Here is a 17,746-nt window from a genome sequence, read left to right on the forward strand (position 1 = left end):
ATATAACTCTCTTGCACCTGTAACAAACAAACAAACAAACTAACTAGTGACTGACACTAATTTCCATGAATCCCGAGTCAGGCTAGGTGTGGCCCCGTTTCCATTCTTTGTGCTAAGCTACGCTCAGCGTCTGCCGGCTCATGAGTGATATTTAACTCTCGGCAGGAATGTGAATGTCGTGCATCTAAAGATGCACGACATTCTTTTCTTGTCTTCCATTAACAGTAAAATAATTAATTAATTAATACTGCATATACCATTTATTGAACAGAAGTAATGTGGCATTACAAATACATGGCTTAACATTTACAGAAAGTAACAGAACACAAAATTATTCAAACAGTAATGTGCAGTGAATGTAACCTCTGTAAAAGAAAAAAAATATTTCAATATAGCAGTAAAAATCTATAAAACCGTAAAAAAAAAAAAATCCAGCAGTAATCTTAAAACTACAGCAAAGACGACAAGATAGCATTGACAAATATAATCCATAAAATACATCCTGATACATCATAAATACACACTTGACTTTGGCATTTAAATATAATTAATTGCACACTTAACATATCAGCTTTTGCATTTAATCAATATTGTAACGAGAGATGGCTGCTACACTTTTTCTTTGCAGTAAACATGTTCTGTAACTGAGTCCTGTGATGAACGTAGTAAAAGACAATACCGTAAGTAAAAATGGTGAGTGTCCAAACTAAAAGCAATTAAATATTGCCGACCCTGAGCAACGCCACCGCTGGATCAGGTGGAATTGGAAGAGAGGAAGGAATCTGGGAAGGAAGAGGCAGAATATGGAAAGTGAGGGGACAAGTGAGTCGAGGAAAATAAACACTACATACTGGATATGACAATGCAACATGCAACTAACATTTTTATTGTTTCTGTGAAGATGCATGCATGTTCTCATTTGTACCTCTAGATGTAGGAGGAGGACGAGGAGGTTTAAATGTGCTGCCTTGTGCCAAAGTATCAACAATCCAGCTGAGAGCATTTGAGCAGTACTCCATCTGAGAGAGAGAGAGACAGACAAAAATAGTTCAGCGTTCTGGAAAATACACTTATTCACTCTAAAAATCAGCTCGCTAAATATGAGGCAACCACAAGCAGCCAGTTAGCTTAGCTTAGCATAAAGACTGGTACCAGGGGGAAACTGTTAGCCTGACTCTGTCCAATGGTTATAAAATCAGTTACCACCAGCTGTTAAGCGCACTAACTAGCACAACCAGCAGACAACAGGAAACGACTCTGGCACATAGCCCAAATAACAGAAGTTAGTTGTTTTTACAGTAGCCGTTCTCCTGTTTCCTGCTCGTCGTGCTGAGCTGGGCTAAGCAGTTGCAGGTTGTACAGTTGTGATGAGATGTATTGATTGTACCATTAACTCAGCAAGAAAAGCGTATTTCCCAAAATGGCAAACTATACGATGAACAAATGTGTGATTTTACATTCATAAATACATATTTCAATATTAGATCGTAGTGTTCTAGTTGTGATAATGCAATAAGAACTACACAAATGGTGCAGAGTGATGAACTCAGTGAAATGCTTCGACGAGAGTTACCTCATTCTCCAGAGCCCTCAGCCTGTGGTCAAAGTCTCTGCTTTCAGTCATATGTTTAAGCACACCATCCACTCTAAAAAACAAACAAAGGAGATATTTACCTCAGAATTATAGAGACAAAAACAAGGATCAATTGAACTGCTACAGTGTTGGTGGAGGACGGTGTTCTCACTTCACAGACATCCGTTTGAGCCTCTCTGAGTCGCTGCTTTTCTGGATTGTGTTCTGGGCGGTCAAGAAGTCCTCCTTCTGAATGGTTTCCCATGTCATTAGCTTGTTGGCTGCTTTCCCTCTTAACTGCAATACTGATAGAAAAGGCAACAATGTTCAATCCTTGTTATCATTCGACTCAGTCATGGTGCTGAGGTGAAGCCGTTATGGAAAACAACAATAAAGGAGGGGCTGCATTTTCAAATTGTTGTTTTTCTTTTGCTTTCCAAACATCGGTCCATCATAGGGTACCACTTGAACTACAATATGCTGAAAGTTTATTATGGACATTTAGTCCAACAGCACCAAACATGAACTGCCTTCCCCAGTTCCCAAACTCCTGTTCAAATACTGACCAAAGTGGTGGATCTTGACAGACGGGACTTTGCGGATGATCCTTTTGATAAAGAGATTGATATGAGAGATGATGATGAAAGGAGGAGCCAGGGAAGGGCGGGAGTGGTACTGAACGATTAGGGTGTAGCGCTGGAACTTCCAGTAGATGTCGCTGTTAGCCTGCACTTCATTGAAGGTGTAGCTGGGTGGACAGAGAGAGCAGAGTAAAGAGTGCTGTAGAGAGAACTTGTGGCACGTCAGTAAAGCTCGCTAGAAACAGATTGATGGACACCGATCTCATTGCTCTGTACCTAAACATGGCGATGAGCAGGTTGATGAGCAGGATATTGGTCACCAGCAGATAAACAATCAGCAAAATTACCACCAGCCAGTTACTAGACTCAGTCCTGCATGGTTCAGAACCGTTCTCAATCAATGTCACGTTGTCTGTGCAGGGCATGTCCCACTGCTTCCCCACTGGGAAAGACACAAAATAAAAAAAAAGGAAATAAAAAAATAAATAAATATATATATATCTCTGCAATAACTTTAAAATAAAAGTGAATTTTGTATTACTGTGGTGATTTTAAAAAGCTGCAACGGATGTGGTAAAACATCCAGTACATTTCAACCGTACTTATTTTTTTTCTCAAGACGCATGACACACAAACAAACTAACACATCTACCATCCATCTCTTCCACAGGAATCTGTCCAAAGATGTGCAAGTACGGCCTGTAGAAAACCCGGCGGAAGATGCGATCTAAGCTCGGGTCATAGGAGTAAAGCAAGGCCTGATTGGCTACTCCGTATGCCATGAGCCACACCATCAGGAAGAACAGGAAGAAGAAGACGTCCTTCATCTGAAAAGAAGAAAATAGTTTTCTTTCTGTCATTATAATGCCAACTTCTTGCTAAAGAAACATTACATCACATTTAGCTGACGCTTTTATCCAAAGCGACTTAAAATAAGTCAACCAGGAGTACAAACTCGGAACAATATGAATCAAGAAAGTACAATTTCTTTAAGAAAGTTCAACTACAAAGTGCTATAAGTGCCATTTAAGTGCTACTTTCTCTATTCAGGTATAGTCGAAAAGGGAACCAAAGTAATGGTTTGATGCCAACGTATGAAAAGCTCACCATCTTGCCAACAATGATGATTTTTGGTCCCAGCTGTTTGTGAATGGCAAAGATGTGAATGAGACGGAGGGTGAAGACCATGTAGTCCACACACAGGACGTCCCGGCCAAATGCATACGACCATTGGAACATCCTAAAACCAGAGTGAAGCATATACGCTGTTAGAAGGGCTCCACCCAGTGGCAACATGTAAAAACGACTCCAGATTCTCAGAAGGAATTTTAATACCACAGGATGGCCGTGAGGAAACACGTGAATTTACAGGAATAAATTAGATGTTTTATGGATCCGTTAAGACCTATCTGTGACTGATTTATGTCCAGAAAAAAACAAACAAACTGTATTTGATTCCTTGATACTTTAATCATCCCAAACTATTAGAAACATACAACTCAATTAGGTTGACCTGTGCTTATATTCACCCTGTGACATGACACAAGTAACACACTGTCCGGTTTTAAGGAGCCAAAGCCAATCAGAACAAGTGCCTTAAAAACACCAAAAGGACAATAACCTTGGAAGTGCATACTTTGTGATTCTGCATTATGAAAACCTCCCTGAACATTAATCTAAACGTGTGGAAGGTTTAGGCATAATCCTGTACTAATACATACTGTCTATACTACGTAGTTACCTGCAGATTACTCCAATAATGAACAGCACGACGGCAGTGAGGTCACACTTGTTCCACACATCCTGGATGTAAACTCTTAACCTCTGACGCATTGTCTTCGCCCCCAAAAAGAATGTCTTGGGAAAGAAAACACCAATCGTCAGATCAATAAATGAAACGCAGCTATAAATATAGCGCCCAAAACTAAAAAGCTCTTTCAGTGGGTGAATCATTTTACGTTGAGTCTGTTTGGTGTAAAATGGCTGCATTAAGCGTAATATTTTGTTAAGTATGTCTCCCTACACTCACCTCCCGGATCTCCTCACACACGATGGTGAACACCCAGAAGTACAGCACATACTCGGTGATGGCCGGGCCTAAGGGCGGCGCAGGCTTGAAGTCCACCAACAGCACGTAGGCAAACAGCAGGAGGAACAGGAAGTACATCAGCACGTTGCCCAAAAATGCAGTGACGGGTGCGAACCAGAACTCACGCCATCTTGACACTATGAACGGGCGCTTTGGTCGTCTGTGAGGTACGCCTGTAAGGAGGGTTCGTGGACGTGGTTTAATAGATAAACATACAGGCTGATAATGATATTTCCTTGGGTTTCTTTTCTTGAAGCGCTGCATTTCAAGAGGACTCACCTTTAATGTTTGCTGACCTTGGAGAAAGTGTTCCTTGTGCATCTGCTTCACTGGTAAAAACAGTGACACATTTTACACATAAAACACTAGAAATGTATCAAAAAGATAATAAAACAAAGTGTTTCATTCAAAACTGATCAAATTCATGTCATAAAAGGCAGAAATCTGCCAATTGAAAAACCAAAGTTTTTTAAATGTTTTGTTTTACATGTGTTTGATGTCCGAGAAAGAGAAGACGGTGGTGCCATAGAGGCTGTCGCTGTCTTTGCCCGGCCCAAACTCATTAGGCTTCTCCTCCTCCTCTTGATGCTGATCCTCTTGTTTCCTGTGGTGGTGGGGTTTGTTGTAGCAAAGAATCAGTCCTGACATCGTCATCCTCTGAATGCTAATGGAAAAAATAAATACTCGTGTGCATTTTACCTGAAGGCGATGAGGTTGGTGTAGCAGAGGACGGGGCAGAAGAAGGTGAGCAGCAGCTTCCACACATCTGTGTTCCTCTTCATGTCACCCCACCAGATCTGGGACAACAGACTCTGGAGGAGAAAATACAATTATTTCCCCAACTGCTACAAATGTATTTAGCTTAATATGAAAGCGGCTTGTGTTGTATGTGTAGTATTATATCATTGTTCCTTAATTATATTAATAAAGTGCTGAAATTCCTTTTTAAAGAGAGACTATTTAAGCTCCACATTTAATATTCAGCATTGATTGACAGAGCATGCATTTCAATATTAAAGACTTTATTTATAAAATATATAATATGAAAAATAAATTAGGCTTTAGTCTAGATATCCGGAAAAGCAAGCTCCAGTTACAGTTGTAAACATGTCAAACGGGACTAAGCATAAATATAACCAGTTGAACTTTAACATTAAGTCAGTGACTTGGTGCCAATGTTGTATTTTAACTGTCCGTCACACAGGCTTGAAAACAGCAACACACCTGTACTCCGTCATGGCTGAAGAACAGCCGAGCGTCAGCGCCCATTCCCATCTGGAGGCAGGTGGTACCACCCCAAACTGGAGACTTCCTAATCAGTAGGGTGAAAGAGCGACTCTCATTGCTCCGATAGCAAGAGCTGAACATGTCTAAGATCAGGGAAAGACAAGTACAGAAAGAGTTTGGTTGGATGGTTACCACTCAGAAAACCACAATTCAATTGATCAAGTAATACAGTCATCATACAATGGATGTGAATAAAGCACAGCATTACTTCATTTAAAGAATTGAAGTAACTTGCAATCACCACAAGCAACTTGTATACAAAACAAACAAACATAAAGCTAAATCACTCATGTAACATAATTCATTAATAAGGAGAGGACAAACAACACAAGAACAATTAAATCCGCTGTTGTTTAATTGAACATTAGTTGATGGCGTGTTGTATGTTCGTGCTCTCACCATGTGCCAGGTTCTCAAACCTCTGGGCCAGCTCTTTCATGGACAGTTTGTTCTCCGCTTCAACCTCCAGCTTGGACAGTTCCCTCAGAATCTTACAGCCGCTCAGAGCACTGAGCACCGACTCCCCTGTCTTGGACAGAGAGAAAAATAAGTCAAGGCATACAAGCTCTTTTTCAAGCTCTTTACTACTGATACCGTAGTTTGCATTGAAAAGGGTGTCCATGTACATTATTTTCAGCTAGTTGTGTTAAAGAAGTATTTGTGCCAATGCGGTCACAGTTCTGAGCCTGGTTGCAGCCTCCTAGAGAGAGATTTTGTGATTCTCAGAAGTTTTACCATCTCCCAGAAGAAAGTGGCCATCTCGCTGCGGTTCTGGAGGACGGCCCAGATGAAAAGCGAAGCCCAGGGGAAGAGACAGCGCTTTTCCCGATAAAGGCAGTCTCCCCGGAGCAACTTACTGGCATGCTGAGATGGATAAAAAGAAGCAGGGGAGGAAGCATCAGATTGACAGAGAGCGCTACAGTGACAGACAGGTGGCTTGTCAGTAGCTTATTAGCTTTCATGGACATTGTGTCATAAGAAAATGTAAAAGTACCCTAAGTGCTCTCCTTTTGGATGAGATCTGTTCTAAGCCCAAAGCATCGTAGTAAAATGGCTGGCAAATGTCACCCAATAACAGCTCCAGGACCCTTGCAACCTGAAAAAACAAGAGGGTAGGGTAACAAACAAATAAGTGTTGGTCTCAACACAAGTTTTCTTGACATTGTTTTTATTGTTTTTTGTACTCAATATGTTTCGTGACAGAAAAATCCAACCTCAAAAAGGCTAATCTCCCTTCCTGGGCCACACTGGATGTTCTCTGCTGCCACTTTGGAGGCCGAGTCCTGTTGGTTTGAGGTTGGCGCACATGCTGCAGTTCCTAATCGCTCCACTAGACGGCGCTGAAGTAGATGGTAAAGCACCGTGCCATCGGCCACTGAGCGATAAAGACTTTCCAGCCTGCCGTAAGTCAGGTAGTCCAGAATATTGAGGCCGTTCTCAGTGAAAAGACGCACAAACTGAGGCTTGTCGTTGATCAGGGCATCCGTCATGGAGTCTTCCAAGTCTTCATACTATTTGATTAAAGGTTTAATACAAGGTCAATACAACTGGGCTAAAAGTGGTACTACAGATAAGGCGTCTACTTTAGAGTTAGGTAGTGGTAGTATTTTCCTCCTCACCCGCCAATGGATGTCTCCGTTGAAGAGTTCACTCTTGGCAATGTCAACCCTGTTCCATGTGACCGCTAGATTCAGCTCTTCATTGTAAGGGCTGGCAATAGCTGACGAACGATGCTTACTCGCTAAAAAAAAGCAAAAAAATCACACGCACACAAGCATCACAATCAAAACATGTTGCCACATAAAAACAGCAATTTCCAAAATGTAAATGAACTGGATCTACCTCCGACCAATGCTTTGAGCAGGACTGTATCAAAGTCATTTGGGCCCTCCTGCTCTCCATGGTAGATAGTAATGAAGTCTCTGTTCTGGTAGATGCTCAGAGCCTGGAGACCCAAAAGAGGACTTATTTTTATCATGTTGAAGCTGCAGCTGTGAGGAGAGTGTGTAGCGATGCTGACATGTATTGTTGTCACTTCCATTCATAAAAAAAGAGCGAGCAAAGACACTCGCTGCTTTTTACATTGCATTCTGTCAATTTTCTAGAAAGTCCCATTTTCTAGCTTATAAGATTGAGTTTGACAACAGATGTCCTCACACAATGCAGCCGATCACTTTTAGAGTTTATTTAGTTACAACAATAATCAAATTCTGCCACCTGTAAACTAAAACTGACTTCCAAACCGCTGCTTGTGAGTGAGCGGATCATAAAAAGGCGCAAGAACAACTGCAAAATGTTTCAGGAATGTGGGACAAACTGAGACAGCGAGTAGTTTGAAGTCTGCAGGCCCAGTGGAGGCTCAATAAATGTTTATTACATGCCACAACTATAACGTGATTGATGACGTAAGCAACAAACTGATAATTCTGCTGGAGAACCTCGGGAGTAACAGTGAGGCTAAACATGTGAGCTTTCCCAGAGGGATGAGGCCGAAGAAAGAAAGAAAGGCTTTGTCCACTTGGGAGCATAAACGCTGCACAGAAGGTTTATTGGCAATCTGCCCACTATGTTGTGAAGTATCCTGTGAGAACAACATTGGAATCCCGACCATTGTACAAAAATTTAAAAAAGATGTCAACAAGAACATTTGGAAACTGAGAACATGAATATCAAAGTTAAACATCATGGCGATCTAACCCCGTGGCTGCTTAATTAACAGCTTCTTCCTGTTCTGAGTGTCGAAAGCCACACAATGACGTCACAAGGCAGCGTCCACAGCACTTACCCGCTCAACGAGTTTGTCCGACTCGGCTTCAGAGGGGAAGTGCTTTTTAACCCGTTCTGCAACTTTGTCTTTCAAATCCACGCTGGGACCGGCTTCGCCATCTCCCTCGCCGGATGACTGTACCACCGTGGCTGATGACAGGTTGTCCAACATGTCGCTCAAGAAGTCGGCCAGGCCTCCCGAGCCAGCCAGCACCAGCCAGGGCATGGACTTCTTAAGAGAAAGATCGACTCTCTGGGAGAAAATAGGGAAAAAGAGAGATTGCTTTACAGAACAAAAAGGCATAATACAAATTTTAAAAAAAACTGTACATTTTTATTTAATAGCTTCTTTTTGACAATCAACCAACATACAAAGCAGCATCTGTACCTCCAGCATGCTTGCTTCCCCTGATATCAGCATACACAGGACAGGAATGTCAATGCTGCCGCTGCCTACAGAAATACAAAAAATGTTTACAGTTAATTCCTGCAGAACATTGATGAAGTCTCTTTAATGAAGACACTCCGCTTATGTTTGCAGACAAACCATCTGCATATTTGTCTTGTAGTACAACCGTTTAGTGCTTGAAAGAACACAAAAACAGCATCCGGTCACATTTTGGACAAATCTCTGCTTAACTTTACACGTTGAATAGTTGGATCTCAAATACTTGCAGTGGCACGCAATAGCTTTCATCCAGCGGATACCAGAGGATCGTCCTATCGTCACATACATTACAAAAAGATTACCACAAGAGGCCCGAATAGCTTGAAATCATTGTTTAAGGTTGTAAGAGCATTGTACTCTGTAGACATCTCTCAGCTTTTCTAACATACAGTGAACACAAATAAATGCATTGTTAGAATATTTGTACATGGGGCCCTGAAAATGTAATAGATCTTCTATTTAAATAAGGCAAAATCAGCTAAGATGTGTTATTATTCACTGTGTTTCCTATATCAACTTTTTCCAGCGACTCAGATGAAGGAACAAAAACAAAAAAAACAGGGAAAAATGTTTTGGACTGCTTACTTTAGTCATAAGCGTCCTATTTTCTGTGAGGCAATGACAAACATTTCCTCTATTCCTACACAAAACATCATATTTCACATGTCTCACCCCAGATGCCTGTGCGCTGGTGGGAGATGTAGTCCTCCAGTTTGGCTCTGAACCCCGTCTCTCCTCTGCGTCCCACACTCCCATCGTCCACCAGCAGAAAGGCCTGGTAGTTGTTGTCCAGGCAGCAGGAGTCCCGGGACATGTTCTGAACGTAGTACTTAGCAGGAAAGCTGCCCTGCAAGAGCAACAACCAGGCATATGATATAGCTGGGTGTTTTCAAATACCTGTGGTGCATTAGAGGCCTGCATTCGGTGGATCCCAAGATATTCCTAGTGTGCACAATAAAAGTGAACAAGACATTTTTTGTGGGGTACAATTCAAGCTGCAAACACAGTATGTGAGCGTTTGTACAACCTGAGGGTTGACCAGCTGCTGACGGTTGTGCACCAGGCCCCAGGGAGCAATACCCAGAGCCACCACCTTGTTGAGGGACACCGACGAGGCCGCGGTGGCATGATCCCTCACCGCCTCTCCAACACACCTGCCGACGCCTTCTCGCAAGCCTGCTGTCAGGATCCACGCTCCTGGTTACAGTGGAAAGAGCAAACGTTTGATTGTGGAAACTTCTTAAGAGGCAGTCGTATCGTGACAGTTTTGCAGTTCAAATCTGGAACTGTCCAGCTCCAGTGTGCATCAACAGTCTTATTCTCCGATCTGAAGCCTACGAGAGAACAGCTTGTTAAAGTGACCTCAGGTGACCAGAGACCAGTACAGCCGAGTCCCACCTGCCCTTGGCACAGCAGTTTAGAGGAAATGGCCATTGGAGTTTTAAATTAGTATCGGACCCCAGAGAGTCGTATAGTGTTATGCAACTACATTTTGTAACAACCGTTTCCTGTAAAAAAAAAATTAAAAAAAAGGAAAACATAAGTTGGATTCAGAATTTCACATTATTAATCTGCTTGGAAAATCCATGATAGAGCAAAAAATATACACAACTGAAAAACACATCAGTCTGTAACCTGACTCCAGCTATTCTCACCCACTAGTGCACTTCAGCGTGCCATCGAGCATGGAGGTAGCACCTACTGGTCAAATTAAATTCATTGTTTTGATCATTTATAAAGCAATTTATTTTTATATCTACATGCGCTTTTATATCTAAAAGGTTTGGATACAGGTAAATAAAATGGAAAAGGTCCTAAACTTAAAAAGAAATGCAGGAGACAATCCTGCGCCAGTAAAAGCTCCAGGGTTCATAGTGAGCACTCGTCAGTTACAAAAGACCAAAATGAAACGATGGTATAAAGCGGGTGACATAGCCTCAAAGAGACCAAAGCACCAGTGACAACTTTCAAGCTTTCTGCAGGGTTAATCAAGATAATTTAAGACTATTTAATATACCATACAATGCCATTTGTTTTACAGTATAGTAGGTAAATATGCAAGTATGAGGGAAAACCAGTAAGACAATGTGGCCAAGAATTACACTTTCACATTTCAGGTGATATATTTAATAATATCACCACAACCTGAACAAGCCACGGGAAATGGATGAATGAAATAACCAATAGGTCAAGTCGTTGCTCAAATTAGCATTTTCCCTTTATGAAACAAAGAGCCTCCTAGAGCTACTGTGGCTAGCTGTAGTAACACTCTTCTGCAGATCTGATGGTGCAGACTGGAAAAAAAAAGCACTATCTACTGTCGCAACAATCCCATTTTGAGGAGTACAACATCTCTCAACACCAAATATTTCTGTATAAGGATATTAGAGTGATATTGCAAACAGTCCATATGGGTTTCACAATGCTTGTAACTGGCATGTGACCTATCACCCACCTTCATAGCAGTGTTTGAAGTGGTGTTTTAATAATAGGTTTACCTGTGCTTTGTGAGGCTTTCACCAGTCCCTGCCTCAAGACCTCCCGTACCCAAGTCTTCACTTTTGTCCTGCCTTCTCCGCCCACTATAGAAACCACCAGGTTAGGCGAAGGAAGACCCCAATGAGCGGTCATCAGGGTGTAGACCATAGATGGCGTGGTGTCCCATGACAGACGCAGGAACTAATAACCACAACAGACAAAAATGGACATTTGATTGACTAAACAGGACCAAATGTATTTAATCTGTAGACAACCTGTGACTAAACTTCAGTATCAAAACACATTCTACATTATTAGTTATTATATTATTAGTTAGTAATTATTAGTTTGAAAGTGCACATATGATTGCTTTGTGCATTGTGCTTGTTTACTCAGGTGCAGCAGGAGGATAAAGATTAGGAAAAGCAAAGCACCGACTACAGAGCTTGGTGTGTTTAAATCAATATTTGGCTTTGAAGCTGGACAGACAAACTCTGAGAGATAAAGCATGTTACCACGCACATAGCTATGCCTCTTGCTGGCTCCTGCGAACTGCAACTCTCCAAAGGCATCCGTCGGGTATTCAGAGGAGTGCTGGGCGCTGTCCCAGTGGTTGACAATCGCCGTGCTGAAAAAGTCCCCGAGAGCCACAGAGCCATGGGCATCCCTTTCACCCCCACACTGACACAGTGCGCCATTACTGAGAGAGCCGGGAGGATAATGCATGTTAAAACATGATCATCCTGACGCATCGCCACAGTACGTAGACACCACTATCACAGAGGAATGTGCTGCACAAACTACACAGTACCTGAAAGAATCTTCCACAAAGGTTGTGCACACTCTTTTCTTGATGATTCTGGGAATCCAACTCTGCAAATAATGTTCAACAGGTTAAAACAGACAAATTATATACAGACCGTTTCATTTAAAGTTCAGAGCCACTCTTTACCCTCATGTGCTTGGAATTCATGAGGCTGCAACGTTGTAGAAAACCGTAAAATGAGAAACGTTGGCTCGGGGAGAAAGATGAGCTGGTGGGACTAAACCTAAACACCTGGCTGTGACTTCTGACATGGGGTTGTGTGTGTGTGTGTGTGTGTGTGTGTGTGTGTGTGTGTGTGTGTGTGTGTGTGTGTGTGTGTGTGTCACAACTGTACACAGGTATGTTCAGTACACACAGCACAATCTGCAGCACAAGCTACAGAGTTAAACTGGACTCTTGAAACTAGCCTGGACTGTCTTTACAACTTTGAATTTAAACCTGCCTATAAAGAAATTAGTTTTAGTCCATAATTGGCATGCAGCTATGACATAACGTGAATACGTCGGTCTCACAGGACATTGACACGTAGTTTTTTTTTAAATCACACGTTTAACTGCCAAAGGATGGCTCCGTCCCATTAAGTTGTGCCACTGAGCAACGTTTGTTCCAGATTTAGCTGCAAGCCTAAACCCACACAAGTTATTATCCGGTTTAAATGTAGTTTACGTGAAGACGGTGAAACAAGGCTGGGCAGCACACACACACACACACACACACACACACACACACACACACACACACACACACACACACAGGACAACAGTGGGCGCTCTCGTCTTTGTTTTACAGTCCGAGTTAACGTTACTTTGAAGTACATTTTAAGTACTTTTAGTTAGAAAATGGCTCACTGAAGCCGTTTTCCTCCAGTTCTTGTCGCTTCTCCGGAATTAGCCGTCATTGTTGTTGGCTTATTGTGCGACAGCCGATTGTGCATTTCCTGCTTAACTTCCACCGGCTGACGAGGAACTTCCACAGAGTCCACAGACACGAGAAGTTGCACTAGCTGACCTACAAGTGGGACAAACTACTGCGTGTGTGTGCGTGTGTTTGCTCACGCGGCCGTAACACTACAGTTTACCGAGAGAAAGAGCGTCACATGACGGGGCGAGCAGCTGCTGCGCGCGGGCCGCCGGGGAGGACGGGACGCTCGTGCATCGCGCCTCGGAGCCTCGGGGACTAACAGGCAGCCGCAACTTTTAGCACAACTTCCACTTCGTGGACTACTGTTTCGTTAAACTTCAGTAGTTAGTCGCCATCACGCCGGGAGCAGAGCAGTTTAATTGAAAGCCTACCCACCTGGTCCTTCTCCGATTTACCGAGCCTGTCTCCGTCCACTCCTTCTCCGGTGTCTCTCATGTTTCGTTTGTTTCCTTTTCTGGTTCGACTGACAGATCCCTGCCTGCATAAAAATAATTCAATTTTTATTTTTGACCATTTTCTAAAGAATGGCCTTATTTACAGGATTGCGGTATCTATACAATCCTGAAACTATACCGAAAACTAATTTCCAATAGTTTCAGAGCAATCGAGGCGGAACCCAGGTGCAGGTACTCGCCACACAGGTGAGATTGTGACTTTGAAAACACTGTCCTCGAGTCTCTGAAAATAGGAGGGGCCAGTCAAAACCACATGTGTGTATTACCTGGGGTGTGAGCTGCTGATTATAAACCTCTTAAAACACGAGTTCATTTCACTGTTGAGATCCCAATCTTCAGGTGAGTGACATCAGCTGTGGGGAAGTTAGAAAGGAAATGCTCTTGGCTATTGATGACACATATTTGACACCACTAGTAGCTGACGGGACAACTGACACGCTTGTCAAGGTTGCCTAAAAATAATGCAAAGTCAGTTCTGGCTTTACACCATGCAAGTGGGGCAGGTGCTTCGATCAGACCCATCATGGACAGTGGAAGTCTGATACTTTTGCACATCAGAATGTATTAGGAGGAAGTAACAGTAAAATGTACTTTTGTAAATGTCCTGATTCTAAGAATAATACTCGTGACCCTTATGCCTTCTTGTAAAAAGCCCCACTGCTTTAACCCTTGGGAGATACGCACCAGTCTCTTAGAGTGCCTTTCAGATTAGTACAGGTATGCAAAAACTGTAACTCCGCACGGTTGTTTATATTAAATATTTATTGTACAATTCATTTAAATATTGAGGAACTTGTGTTTTAAAAACTGATATGATAAAGCATTTCACACAGTAATAACATAGCCACGTTGTATGTGGGAGCATACATCCATAATAAGTACCAGTCATTCAGAACATTTATAAAGATATTTGGTGTAAATAGATAGAGAAATGGTGAGAACTCTCCACTTCCTTAGTCCTTAGGCGCCATCATTCCTCTTGGCGGCTATCTGCCGAATCCGTGCGGGTCATTGGCCTTTTTCGACTCATCTGTTCCATTTTTTTTCCTGATCTGGTATAAAGTGTTGGCCAGGTTGTGAAGCTGGCACGTCCCGAGCTGGCATCCACGCTGGACTGCACGCCGCAGACGTAATTTCACTGCCATGCTGGTGGTAATGGTGACGAAGCAGAAGAGGGGTACAAAATCATTGTGGGCCTAAAACATCACATACATTTGCAAAATAATGTCTAGTATTTAAAGAAATCAAAAACCTACAATTTCATTTGTTAACAGTCATAGTTAGCAAAACCGAAATAAACTGCAGTATGCATTTCGCATGAATCCTGCATCAGTGACCTACAACAGTGCTTTAACATGTGATATCATATAAGAAAGTTAGTGTTGTGAACTCATCCTTGTAATGGTTAATAACGTGTGCTATATATTGTGAAAGCATCTGCTCTTTTGTACCTGTGTTTCAGAGCCTCCAGGTTGAGATGTTTGTCTTCTGAGTGAAATGGGATGATCTTCAGGGATTGAGCATGCTGCTCCGGTGTGTTCTCCGTCCTTTTCACCTCTGAAGCCTGGACAGTGTCGCCTGGGAGGACAATGTCTGCGTCTGACCTGTGGGGAAAAAGGTATTTAGTAATATAGACATCTCATGAACCAAACAACTACTCAGATGTTCAATACTTTAATATATTGATAAATTAGGTAGCCCAGCTTTTCTATATATATATATTTTTTCTTCAGAAATGCTTTGTTTTTATAGAGACATATCATCAGTAAACTGTCAATATTCCTCGCCTATCAGTGGCAGTATATTTACTGATGCTTTTCACTGACCTGTGAGTTGGTCTAAGTGGTGTGGCAGCACTCAAAGGCACAGTCAACAGCAGCAGAACGACTATCTCCATACCGCACTGGCCTGTGGCAGAAAAACCAATGAGTGATGCTGAGGAAAAACATCCTGTCCTGACCACAGTGAATCCTAACAAATGGTCTGTACAACTCAACATAAGGCACACTTAATACAGACAGAAGATTTTCAGAAAAGAAATGATACAATTAAAGATCTGTCAAAAAGAACATAAACATGAAACTTACTGCCAAGAAAATTCCAAAACCTGCTTTGGCTTTTTGAGGAAACCATTCGAAATCTCTTGCTGATTGTTGGATGCCCAAGTCTGTCACCCCTCTCGCCTTCTGGTCCTTTATAGTGCGCAGGAGTGAGTGAGGGGGTGTGTCTGGAACGTAGTCATTACACTTTCAGACCGACTCCCACACTTGTGATTAATTGGTTGTAGTGGCAGTTTTATGCTTTATTTACAAGAGATGTGACGCTGGAAAAAAAAAAAAACACCTTTCAACAACAGCGTCCAAGCTCAACAATCCACTCATACATAAACTGACCTTGTACCTTCGCTGATGTTTACGTTGATTCTTGATATTTACTCTTTGCTTCACAGACCCCCATCCCCCCTTGCCCCTGTCCCCCTCATCCACATCCTCCTCCATCCCTCTCCTCCATCTCTCCATGTGCTGCTGAGCAATTGTTCTAGAAATCGTTCTTTCATTTCCATCACCTGCAGGAAGCCCAGTGGGCCTAAAATAACCTCAATTCTCCTCCAGGCTTTTCTTTATCGCTTCATTTTTCCTGTGCCTTTTTCCCTTGAGTCACTTTTGCCGTCACCGTGTTTATTCCTGAAATGTCCTTCACTCACATCCCCTCACACAAAGTGTTTCAAAAACAATGTCTTGGTGGTGTAACTTTCCTCAAAGATACATAAGAAATTAAAATAATTACATTTGACAGATTACCTGATACAATTGCAGCAGCCATGGCTTAAAGCTCTGTTAGCAATCTGAAATGATGAACTTTTCAGGTTTGGCACATGGCCATTCTGTCATGTAGGAAATCAACTATAATTCTTTAACTTAATAATACAGTTAATCTGTGGGGAGGCAATGTCTCGTTTTTTCACGCTCCACTCTCCCTGCCTCGCTCCCTTTCTGTGAATCACAACTTCCCCCCCAGGAGTCCATTGTGTACCTTTCCTGTGAAACCATCTGGGCAGGTTGTGTTGTCAGAGTAGTGCACTGAGTCATCAATGGTGTGCGAGCACGCATTAGCAATGAAATGATAAGGCAGTCTTGTGATTTTACAAACAATAAAGAAAGGGTTTACACCGAATAACTCCTCTAATGAGGTTACAACTTGCATGACAGCAGAGATTGCATGGCAAAAAAAAGCAAAGTCACTTGGTGAACAGTTCCTGTTCATTTACTGCTGCTGAGCTTTGAACAGAATGGTGATTTCTGTCAAAAACAGGAGCTTATTTTAAATATTTTAAACCCAAATAAATGCATACTACAATAGAGTGTACACGTTGTCAATAGGACTAATACAATGAGTCAATTACTAAATAAGTCAACAAATAGAAATTGTATTTGCAAATATTTTGGTAATTGATTAATTGTTTCATTCATTTTTCAGGCAAGAATGATAAACATCCCTACTTTAATGTGGTGTCATCACCATGGGCTTTGGTAAACTATGATGGGCATTTTGATCTGACTATTTAGTTGCATACCGAGTTACAGGTATTAGTATTTTTCATCCCTCTTTAGCACAATCAGGATCTTTATTTGCTCCCTGCTATGACATTTGGAATAATGTAGGAACATTTCTTTTTAGAAACATCTGCTTTAAATACCAATTTCTGTCTGATGTGGGGTTTATGAAAAATGGATCTACTCTTCCTTCCTCATTGAAAAATCCAGAAACCATGAAGATTCAATTATTTTTAATTTACCAAGTTTGTAAAACTTCTCTTTAACGCCTTTATAACATACCATAAGCAAACATACAAAACATGGAGTCAGACTCTGTCCAAAACAATTCAATTCAGTGTATTTTGTACAGCCCAAAACACAAATTTGCCTCCGAGGGCTTTACAATCTGTACACGACATCCCTGTCCCATGACCTCACATCGGATAAGGGAAAACTTCAAAAAATAGAAAAAACCCTTTCACAGGGGAAAAAGGGAAGAAATCTTGAGGAGGGCAACAGGGGAGGATCTCTCTCCCCGGATGGACAGATACCCGACAAGTTAATTGATCCTAAAAGCTCACAAAGGTCAGTTGACTTAAGGCTGCATGCAGTATATTGTGGCCCAGCCGTTATGACAGCAAGTAATTATGTTAGTCTGTGTCAAGATGAGTTAAACAGATAGTCCCGGATTGCTCTCGTCAATAACGATTGTTTTCTTCCACTGGTTTTAGAGGTCACTGAGGGTCATCAGTCTAGCGCTGACTTGTTGATGTCCTACATCAAAGG

General features: G+C 42.0%; 1 protein-coding gene across 1 annotated transcript; it reads right to left on the reverse strand.

Annotated features, from left to right (window-relative positions):
- Positions 1-424: 424 nt before the first annotated feature.
- LOC137789441 (transient receptor potential cation channel subfamily M member 4-like) lies at positions 425-13,413 on the reverse strand. The gene is made up of 28 exons (XM_068583038.1): positions 13,345-13,413; positions 12,034-12,095; positions 11,745-11,922; positions 11,243-11,423; positions 9,772-9,941; positions 9,417-9,591; positions 8,685-8,749; positions 8,316-8,549; positions 7,373-7,475; positions 7,150-7,271; positions 6,745-7,041; positions 6,525-6,626; positions 6,266-6,394; positions 5,930-6,059; positions 5,468-5,613; positions 4,943-5,055; positions 4,731-4,847; positions 4,523-4,572; positions 4,184-4,416; positions 3,896-4,011; positions 3,262-3,394; positions 2,807-2,981; positions 2,431-2,596; positions 2,140-2,321; positions 1,746-1,878; positions 1,574-1,646; positions 926-1,019; positions 425-782 (listed from the first exon to the last, which is right to left on the reverse strand). Exons 1-28 carry the CDS (start codon positions 13,402-13,404, stop codon positions 754-756), a joined length of 3,768 nt encoding a protein of 1,255 aa, XP_068439139.1. The 5' UTR covers positions 13,405-13,413; the 3' UTR covers positions 425-753.
- Between the last annotated feature and the right edge of the window lie 4,333 nt (positions 13,414-17,746).

Source organism: Clinocottus analis, unplaced genomic scaffold, assembly GCF_023055335.1.
Source record: "Clinocottus analis isolate CAN_PGR_092001 unplaced genomic scaffold, fCliAna1.0.p SCAF_19, whole genome shotgun sequence".
In the NCBI taxonomy this organism is placed as follows: Eukaryota; Metazoa; Chordata; class Actinopteri; order Perciformes; family Cottidae; genus Clinocottus; species Clinocottus analis.